Source organism: Dermacentor albipictus, chromosome 8 (assembly GCF_038994185.2).
Source record: "Dermacentor albipictus isolate Rhodes 1998 colony chromosome 8, USDA_Dalb.pri_finalv2, whole genome shotgun sequence".
Taxonomy (NCBI): Eukaryota; Metazoa; Arthropoda; class Arachnida; order Ixodida; family Ixodidae; genus Dermacentor; species Dermacentor albipictus.
Genome location: NC_091828.1, coordinates 62,147,020 through 62,157,669, shown reverse-complemented (window position 1 = coordinate 62,157,669; position 10,650 = coordinate 62,147,020). Strand labels below are relative to the sequence as shown.

The 10,650-nt window shown below is 45.1% G+C and overlaps 1 protein-coding gene across 1 annotated transcript in view; it reads left to right on the top strand.

Annotated features, from left to right (window-relative positions):
• The first annotated feature begins 847 nt into the window (after nucleotides 1-847).
• Nucleotides 848-10,650, top strand: part of LOC135921778 (uncharacterized) — a 60,430-nt gene continuing 50,627 nt past the window's right edge. The window contains exon 1 of the mRNA XM_065456085.2: nucleotides 848-1,144. Coding sequence (XP_065312157.1) covers nucleotides 1,065-1,144 — 80 coding nt within the window. The 5' untranslated portion in view covers nucleotides 848-1,064. The remainder of the gene's footprint in view (nucleotides 1,145-10,650) is intronic.

Sequence of the window (10,650 nt, the reverse complement as noted above, 5' to 3'; positions counted from 1 at the left end):
GCTGTGACTGTAAACTGACGTCTTCAAACGACCGAGCAGTCGAGGTGACCATAAAACATGACAACAAACAAAAGAACCGACTTTCGAACGCTCAAACAATGCCCGACTAACCTAACCATAACCACAAACTTCTGTTGACGATTGCCTTGGCAAAATCATTACAATTGTGGAACGCACAGTTTGGACAATGGAATACAATGCTTCTAAAATTACTCAATTTCAACAATTGTTCGGCGAGGAGGAAGAAACTTTCAATTTATTACCTTAGGAATCAGCTGCTTGATAATAATAAAAACTAAATTATAATGTTTTATCATTCATTTTGTAGACCACGGTGCACTCGCATGGCACGAGCTTGAGATAGATGACACAGTAGAAGAAAATAGTTGACACTGCTCTATTGCGTGTATACAATAACAGCTGAATTCTGGGAAATCCGCGCGCTTCTTTCGTCGTTACTTGTTTGAATGTTACCTGCTCGCCCGCACGTGACGGCCGGCTCTGACTCGCCCACCCCAAGAGAAGCGGTAAAACGAGTAAGTACCACACGGCATGTCGAAAGCGTTTTCTCCTCGCCGCGTCGACCACACTCTCAGCTGCTGGAGGGAGGCGCTTCTTGCATGGACGCGGAAGCGACGCCGCCCCGACAAACGTATCTTATTTTTTATCTATGGCTTTCGCTTTGCGGCCGGGAAATGACGAAAAAGAAGCAGCGTGTCCTCGTCGCCATGGTGAACAGCTGAAGCCGTTGCCGTTGTACCAGCGCGGCTTATTTTGAGGACCACTGGCGTGGGTCGTCGTCTCGCACCTCTAGGGAGCGAACCTTGTCGCGCTCCTCCTCTAGGCCTACCGTCCAGAAACTTGCAGACGTCGTCGCGTCGCCAGGCTCGTCACCACGCTACGACTACGGTGCCGATGAACGCGGCGTAGGGTCGTGCGTGCGTGCGCTACGTTCGCTGCACCGTCGGCGACGCCCGGAATGGATCTGAAAGTGGCCCGCTGAAACGGTGTCAAAGGGAGTTCCGCCCCTGATCTTCTGCTGCCCGCCGTCAAACGGCCAGACGATGTTGCTCCGAAGTCGCTGCAGCGGCGACAACTGCCGCTGCGAGGAGGCGCACGGGCACCATCGAAGCAGCAAACGTCGGTGAGTGGACGCGTGTGTTCACAGTCACGTAAAAAGGACCACAAGCAGCAGCAGCAGCAGCAGCAGCAGCATGTAAACGTGATTGCTTTCGTTTCGCTTTATGTTATACCATAACGGCACTCGATGCAGTGAGAAACATCTACCGCTTCTGAGCACGGGCTGCGATCGCTTTGGTACGGTCTACGCAAACCGATCGGCCCTGCGAAGCGAAAACAGCTGTCGGTTACGCTGATTCACGTGCTGTTTGTTTGCAACGGAAGCCGTGCGTCGCGAGGTGCTGCCGAGACGAGCACCTATGTGCGCCAGGTGTGTTTCGAGCGAGACGCCGCGCTCCGTTCCCTCCTAATAAGCGCCCGTTGCGCAAGTCTGCCTGGCCGCATCCGCGTCCCGCGCCGACTCGGCAACGAGCGAGCCCTGAAAAGAACTTTGCTCGGCCTGTCATGTCGTGTTTTATGACATCTCGACCTTCCCGATGCATATCCGCTTCGTGTTGTCGTGGTTATCTCTCTACCACCGGGCGCTTCTGTTTGCAGTTTGCAATCGCCTGTTTGCGCCTTACGTGCGCTTTTTTTTTTTTCTCACTTTCGATCTTGCGCCGGCCGGTCGGCGAGAAACGACGGGCGTCGGTCGAGCCGCGTGGACACGCGTCTTAACGCCGCACCAACGGCTGCCGGATTGGAACGGTTGCTCAAAAAACGCGCCGTCCTGTCGCCCGATTGAAGTTCTCGAGAGGCGGGAAATATGTAGGCCGGCACGCTTGACAGGCCGTGCCGTCTGTCTGCCTCTCACGCTGCGGTGAAGGCCTCTTGCGTTTGCTCTCGATTGCTCTGCGGGAGGCCGCTTGCGCGCATGTGGTCTGCACGTGGGATGAAAAAAAAAAAAGAAAGAAAGCGAAACCATGACGAAACCGTACTGCCTAACGGCCACTTCCGAGGCATTGTGTATGTGTGTGTGTGTGCAGTTGGATCGCAGACGTAGTTCTTTCAAAATTATTTTCCCTCAGAACTGCAATGATTGCTCTGCACTTGTTTGCGTACGTGTGTTTGTACTGTACCTGAATGTGTTTGAACCTGAACCTCAATTGCTGCTAGTAGTGAAGCACATGTACTGCTACCAGACTTGCATTAACTAGCACGGTTTCCCTTGGCCTCGTTAAGCGAAATTATAAAACCTCATAATAGCACGTCATCTTATGACAAGAGGTTGCTGCAACCATGTTTCCGTGGTCCAGGGACACAGTGGCACATAGTGACACAGCTGTTGGTGGCAATGACAGTACTGAAATTGACGATGCACTCTCTATAATCAGTATGGCTACATTTAGGACTGATAACTGTGCAGATTCAAGAGCACGTGATTCAAATAAGAAGGGCATTTCGTAGCCACTCGCAACAGATTCTACATTCAACCTTGATGTCAGAGGTCTGTCTTAAATGGCGTCGCCGGCTGTTCTGATGCTATTTATCTATCCCTACGTGGACCACATTTGGAGTATGAGTTAATTAGAAATCACCATTATTTGTTTAGCTTCTGGCATGTAATTAACTCAGCTGCTACTGTTATGTCAATTGTGATTGACCCCAGAGCCCAGCTTTAAAATTAATTTAGTGTTTGTAATTGTTTCTTCTACACAAACCACCATAATAGTGTGAGGGGCAGCTGTTGTGATGTTTGTTCCAGCAGGTCTGAAAGCAGCACGTATGCATAGTTTGGACGTGGGCGAAGCAGTCATGCATACGTACTTGCCAGCTCCCCAAAATTTTCTGTAACATTTACGAATTCTTGCTCATTTTATGATTCTATGAATGCTTCGTAGGGCTTTCAAGGAAAAAAATTCTCTTGGCGTTCACTCATCCATCCCCAACCATACCACTTGAAGTCTTCCGATTATGAAAGGACACCAGAAGAGTAACTCCTTTGAGCAAGTTCATTTGAATCAGTTCCTGTGATCTAGAAACAGTGTGTTCCTTATCAGATTGTGCTTTTCCAAATTTGCTGCTGTGTTTAAAGGTAAATGATCTTTAATAAAGTGTGTATGCATCCCTTAACATCTGTGCGCTTAGGGGCAAGCTTTAATAAAAGCACTGCATGCCATTTCCTTCATTGCCATGTCAGTGGGATCCTTTTGTACGAATTTTAGCATTCACAGTTTGCTAGGTATGCTATTCTTTCACACATTATGGTGATACTAGTATGCATCACAATTGCCATTATGTGTTGGCATGTGTTGTAGTGCTTTTGAGGAAAAGCACATCTGCACAGCACAGACGTGTGTAAAGGGGCCACGGCGTACAGGCAAAGCAGGTTGTTCCTCCCCTCATCTAAGATTTCCAGTTGCATGTCTGGTTAGTATTCAAAATGTAAGGGCACAAAACCCACGTAATGCCTGCAAATGATCCGGTTTCAGCATTTGAATTCAGTCTTTGATGCTATCTCCTGCATGTAGGGCACACCCATGGAACCGGTTCTGCAAGATTTTATTTCAAATTTTCTTTTCTTTTTATTCTTTCACTCCACTAAAAAAAAATGCTGCCTGCTCTTTAACCCCCAAGACCGTCTGGTACTGACAAGAATGGACCAATGCCTGTCGACTGAATTTTAAAGGACTGAAAAAAAACTTCACAGCAGTTATAATCGTTAATAATTACAGTTTTGTAATACCACAGCTGTTAAGTGTAATTAGGTATGGTTTTGCTGTGACGTACTGACAGTATTGGAGGGCCCCATGAGTTCAATTCTTGTTTTCATGGATACTTGCCCAGCCTACAACCTACTAACTTGAAATTTGCATATTTGTTGTCATTGAGACACAAAACTTTTTGCAACCAAAAATCACGCTGTTTAAAGGTGATGGTATTTGCTCAGAAGAGCAGTGGTATGAACTAGTCTCATTATGAAGCACCATCATGGGGGAGCAGCTCAGATTCACATTGCCAAGATCATGATTGAGGCAGTTTGAATAATGTGGTGGGGCTTGTTCTCGTCACCAAGAAAGAAGTCATGCTAGAGTCAAAAGTGAAAACAGATGTTACCATTACTCAGCTAACAGCTTGCCTTTGGCATCCTTTTTCATTCAGACTTTAACTTTCCATACCACAATAGGAATACCACCTGACGGGGAGGGGGCACTCACAACGAACACGCTGAAACCACTTTGTGTGTTCTCGAATGGGGTGGGGGGTGGGGAGGTGGGGGGGGGGCAACTTCTTGTTAAGCCTTCTTAGAGGGACACTAAAAAAAACATAGTTTGAGCTGTACTGTTAAGTTTGATTCTACCATTGGCAAGAGGAGGCTTGATAAGCCTGGAAAATAGGGAAAGGTGAAATGCGGGTGGCAACGGCGCCTTCAAGTTCCCGCAACCGCTTGCAGTGATGTCAGACTTTGAAAGCGACTGCTCGAGCCTTAACTTCCTCATGACAAAGATGGACTACATTGTGTTCTAAAAGAGCCGTAGACAGAACTTGCCAGGTTGCAAGAATAATTAATGAGCCACGGCATCCGGAGTAAGAGAAAATACTATGAAGTCTGTAACGTCGCATTTGACGTCCCGCCACCGCGTTTTCTGTGTGAAGCTCATACAAATAGAACTTTCATCATCGTTTACTCTCCTAATAATGAACTTATTACCATGAAATTAATGGAAATATAGTTTTGAAGAAATAGGTTAACGGTATAGATTAATCAGGTGTCTCTTTAGTGTCCTTTCTAGCTGTGCTAGTGAACTGGGCTTCTGTGACAGCAAAAACAGCGACTGTTCCTGCGAGAGCACGCTTGGTCGATCAGAAAATATGCAAGAACAAAATACGAGTAACAAGGCTGTCTTTTCTTTGTTTCTTTTTTCCATACACTGTCTGATTTAGCCAATGGAATGTGTTCCTCATCCACATGCATATATATATTTCACTATGACAGCATTATTTATTCTGTAAGTGCAATAGGGGCCCCATTCAGTTTGCTCTATCGCAAAGTTCTATTTGTTAATGGTTGCCTTGTCCTTTTCAGGCATGTTTACACAACTTGTTGGGCATCTTTTCGTTGTACTGATGAGGACAGTTGACCTTCTCAAGTTTTCTTTTTTATCAGTTGATGCCTCGCAGGGTTCCTTGTCAGTTTACACAGTGATTGCTAACAGTATTAAAATGACACAACTGTTATATTAGGCGAAGCTTAATGCAGAAATGGGCAACAAAATGCCAAAACTATAAGCAGTGAACAGTATTCCAAGGAGACATATGAAAATAATCCAGTGACTAGGAAAACGGCTCCGATTTGAACGTAGGCAAGAGTGTCAAATGTAAGATGGCAGAGCAGTCCAGATGAAGTCTAGAAATATGCGGTGTGTCGACCGTAATTGCATATTAAAGGTAGGAAAAAAACTACAGCGAATTAGAATTCATGTTTAGACCAAGAACACTGCAAAATACACTTGATGGTGAAGGGATTTGTGAACTGTTTAACAGGATAGTGGCAAGATGTTTCAGCAACCAAGTAACTGACAGTGCATTAAAGCTGTGAAGCAACAAGGAGGTACTGCAGCAATATGAACTGTGCATTAGTTTTCCAATAGCTTGGTTTTGTAAGTGCTGTAGAGGAGTTCAGTGTGCGAGTTAAGCATTGGGGGGCCTAATGTGCTGATAGGGTAGTTAATGTGGCTGTGAATGAATGCATAGTAAAGTGTAAGGTTGAAATGTGATAATGATGTCGGGCATCTGACTAATTTTCTTTGATGTCATAACCTAGTTAAGTTTTTTTGATGTTTTTTAAGTGTGCAACCTGTTCAGTGCATATCACTTAGCAGATCTTGCAGTTGAGGTGCGAAGAAAAGAAACGCTTCATTTTTAATGCACATTTTCTCTTTGTTCAAACTGTTTACAAAACTTGAAGAAAGCCAAACGGGTTATTTAAATGGCATTCAGTTCATAGTTCTTCTTTCCTTCGGCACACTAACATTGTAATTTTTCATTGTTACCTTTTTTTTTTTCTTCTAGAAGCAAACTTTTACCACTACAAAAAAAAAACAAGATGAAGGACGAGGAACACGAAAAAACACACACGAGCGCTGACTTCCAACTGTTTATTTTGAGCGTCCAAGCAGTATTTATACCATCACTCAAACAAAAAACCTGAAGTCATACAATTTCTACGATATTACGACAAAAATAATGTACAGCGCAAAGGACAAGGACAGTGATAGACGACATACACAGCGCTGACTTCCAACAATATTTTATTGCGTCGCCACATCGTGTGTATATATACAAGAAGAGGCATGCGCAGAAAATATACGACAGTCACAGGGGGTGTCCTAACAGCAAGTCATTGAACAAGAACATGGTCACCAAAAAAATTAAGCAATACGATTACTATCTGTTTAGAAACGCGATTTCACCAGGGGTCAGCGCAATTGAGGGCGCACTAACGCACATACTGCCAAGTTTTCTGATGAAATCAGCTTCCACAATTTCCCTGGTGAGCTGTGAGCAGTGTCTCGCTAAAACTTGCGTATCTTCAAAGAATGGCACGCAGCCGCAGTCCCGGCAATGAATGCACATTATTTTTAACATTATTTTTGATCATGAATTACCAACTAGCCCAAGCAACCACCCTAGATATTACGACATTACATAGGCTGAGGGAAACCATCTAGAAATTTTATCTCTTTATCAAGCAATGACAGTGATGACATACTGATGCATTCTTGCTTTGCTTTGTTTGTGTATGAAATATCTTCGGAGCTACTTGATGGGTAAAGCGGAAGGTGTCATCAGCGGCCTGTCGACAACTAACGAGAGCTATAGCACCGCTATAGAACTTCTCAAAGAAAGATTCGGTCAGAAGTCACTGATTGTTAACGACCACATGCGTCGCCTTCTAAACCTACGTAAAGTTCGTTCTTGCGAAGATTTCGAAGGGCTTCAAAGGTTGCATGAAGAAGTGCAGACTCGCGTGAGATCCCTGCATAACCTTGGCGTCGAAGAAAAAGAATATGGAGTGCTTCTGAAAACTGCTATATATATTTATAATACAAAATCTTCCGCAAGAAATGGTACTCCGTTATAATCAGCGCATCTTGTCTTCGACAAATACAGGCGTTACTAGTGAAAGTCTAAACGAAATGTCTGTTCTTCTAGACTTCTTGAGCCTTGAAGTAAGAAGCCGGGAACAGACTATAATGATGACTTCTGACCGAATCTTTCTTTGAGAAGTTCTATAGCGGTGCTATAGCTCTCGTTAGTTGTCGACAGGCCGCTGATGACACCTTCCGCTTTACCCATCAAGTAGCTCCGAAGATATTTCAGTTTGTCTACGTCGGTAATATATCGGTTCTGGTGAATAGTAGACTCAAATTGATCCCAAAATTCCGGCCATTTAATGGGGTCACCATGAAACTTCGGCACATCGAGCTTCGGTAGCTTAACGTGTGCGCGTGCTTGACGAAAGTCATCGTGAGATTCGCGCGTAGTCGTTGTTTGCTGATCGGATAAAATGCGTTCAGCGCGGGACTTCACGAGGACGATAGATTCTTGATACTGTCCGACGCTGAGAAGCTCGTCCTCAAGGTTATCATCGGTAACCTGCTCTTCTACTTGATTATCAAGGTCCGTAAGCATAGTTTCCTTTATCTTCAATAGGTTAAGATGGTCGGTCAGCTCACCATATGGCGTTGGTTCCGTCTGCATAAGAGTTGTCATGTCGTTGATGATCCTGGTGACCGCCGCTCGAACGGTAGCACGCTTCCGTCGTATTCTTTCCATGTCGTCACGTCGGGAATGGTAGGCCTCGTGATGACGTGGATCGTTCTTCGACTCTGTCGCAGCGTGGTCGCGTTGATCGCGTCGGTAGGTCGTCCTCTTCAGGTAGCTCGCTTCATCGTTAGGGGTCTTCAACTGTTGATCTGATATCCTGGTCACGGCACCATATGTTGAAAACCAGGAAGCGGAGCCGAAGTAGAGAACGTCTTCTTTATTGGACGCTTGCTAAAACAACTAAAAAAATGCAGGCGCGCGCTCGGCTCCACGCTCGTTTCTCACTTCGTCTTCTTCTCTTCTTTTTCGGAGCATAATATTCAACAGTGTAGTAAGCCTGAATAATCCCTCTGTTTTATCTGTGGCTCACATCAGGAACTTTTTTCCAGTACTGGCTTGCACTCACATCTTTTACAATGGTCACCTGTGTGACCAACTATATTGCTGCACATTTCCAGATGCATTTGTCTTTTTTTTTTATACTGTGTATTGTTGCAGAGAGTTCTGCATATCTCTGTTGGGACATTCCATTCTAGATAGCCGGCTAGCCTGCTTATCTCAAGTGTAAATGAGGTTGCAGCACAGCGTAATTGCTTTGTGCTTCACTCTCGCATCGCATTGCATCCGCCCATGCCACCACTCCACACACATTCCTAAAGCGCTGACAAATCAATCTACTTGGCGGTCAACGTTTTGCCGCCTTCTACAACGAAAGCAGTATAAGACTAACTTCCTTAGTTTTTGCGGCATCCGTCACCAGAAAAAATCATGTGGGCCGATCCTGGTGATAGTGCAGAAAGGGTCCAAGCTCAATGGCACATATTCCTGTGGGCTTGGGAACACGTAACGCGCCCTTCGCGATCTTCGGGATGGGCCCACGTTTGGGGAGTGCTTAACGCATGCTTCACCATTGCCGCACATTGGCCCGGCATTGCACCACCATCGGGATCAGCCCACGTATGGGGAGTGCTTAACGCCTGCTTCACATTCGGCGGGGTTCGGCCAGGTGTTGCGTTATCTTCAGGTTGACCCGCGGCAGGGGTGAAGCTCTTTGCTTTTCGTTGGAGAGCTTTGGCTGTCAGCTTTCGCTGCCATTCTATCTTCACACAGTGGAATGGTGTCAATCTTTTCACTCCTTTGGATGGCGGTATTTATCGACATCTGGGGTGTGAAGACCAGTTTTCTCACCGATTCGGTGCCTGCGCGATTAACTCAAGATGAGTTCAGTTGTCATCATCTATTGTAGCAGGCAGGGCGTAGTTTATTGTTTTAATTGTATTATGTTATTTTATTTATAATGCCCAACACAATTTTTATATCGCCATCTATTCAACAATCGCGTGCATCACTGTTGCTTCATTAGTTCAACCTTCTTTGTTTAGATTGATCGAGGGGCAGGAAAGGGATTCGGTTCGTAGTCAGCTCATTTGTATGCTCGTGGAACAAGTTGTGAGTGGAGAAAACACCAGTTGCGTTTAAATGTTCATTTTGCTTGATTATTTCCTCGAGTGACGGCTCAGTGCTACGCAGGCTGATCCTTGGAACCATATGCCCGCGATATAGGTTAGATAAGATAAGATAAGATAATAAGATAAGATAATGCGAGACTGTGTCCATCATCAGACCCTGCAATAACCGTTAAACCCATAAGCAATATGGCTGTCACCCGTTACCTCGTCTGGCGTTTCCCTAATTGTACAGCACTTTTTGTGCACAATTGGCAACTGGAAACAAGAGTTGCAAGGAGTTGAGAAACTAAGCTATCTACTAAGGGAGAGAGCTGAGGCTACAGCCAAACAGGATGGAAAAGTGAAAATTAACAAATTTAACCGTTGTTTGTGAATATATTTATGGATCAACATCTTTTTATTTAAAAAGGAAGTAGAGAAAATGCCATCTGATGCAGAGAATAAGTCCGTGCGTTTTGTGTGACGCTTCTGCAGTTATCAGTCGAGCTGTCTGATGTAGCCACTTCTCTGCTGTGCTAATGTGGGTGTTTTTCTAACCTTCCACGGTGGGCGCAGTACGTCTAGAACCACTGCGGCCTGTGCTCTACGCAGTTGTACGGGACTGGTGACCATGCATCGTTATACGACTTCCCAAATAACAACACGAGTCGGTTTTGGCACTTGGTAGAGCAGTAAACGAGGGATCCAAAAGAACTGTGATGGTTCCGCAAATATATATTTCTCTATAATTCTTCCAGAGCTAATTCAAAAAATGCTACTAGAAATCTTTATTTTAGACTTCCGCTTGTTTACTTGTTCTTGGCAGTGTTCTTCCTGCGCGAGCCCATTTGATGTGGTTTTTTGTTTGCCAAGTAAAGGAGAGGTGTATCTCACAGGCGTACCTGTGAGATACATTATTTCAATTCTCTTTTGTGAGTTTACGCGTCCTTATGGCGAGTTGTGGGCATTATTCATATTTTTACTAGTAAAAGTACCTCCCCCTGTCATTTGCATAGAGAAGCTACCTTGGGTTGCCCCCCCCTCCCCACCCCACCGAGAAAAAATCCTGGGTATGTGCCTGCTGTAAAGATCAAAATCAGTCATACAGAACGATGTTTTGTAGCTATTACTATAAGAGAAACAGTCGAACTCAACACTGCATACAACAAAGGCCTCACCTGTGCGCTTTGACTGTAGCTTTGGTGGCATCGTGGTTCCCTACAATAATCGCCCGAGGGAACGCTGGCACTAGTTTCTACTACCAGATCTGCAGACGTGGGGCTTCAAGCAGCACAGGAATGGTGATTAGTGC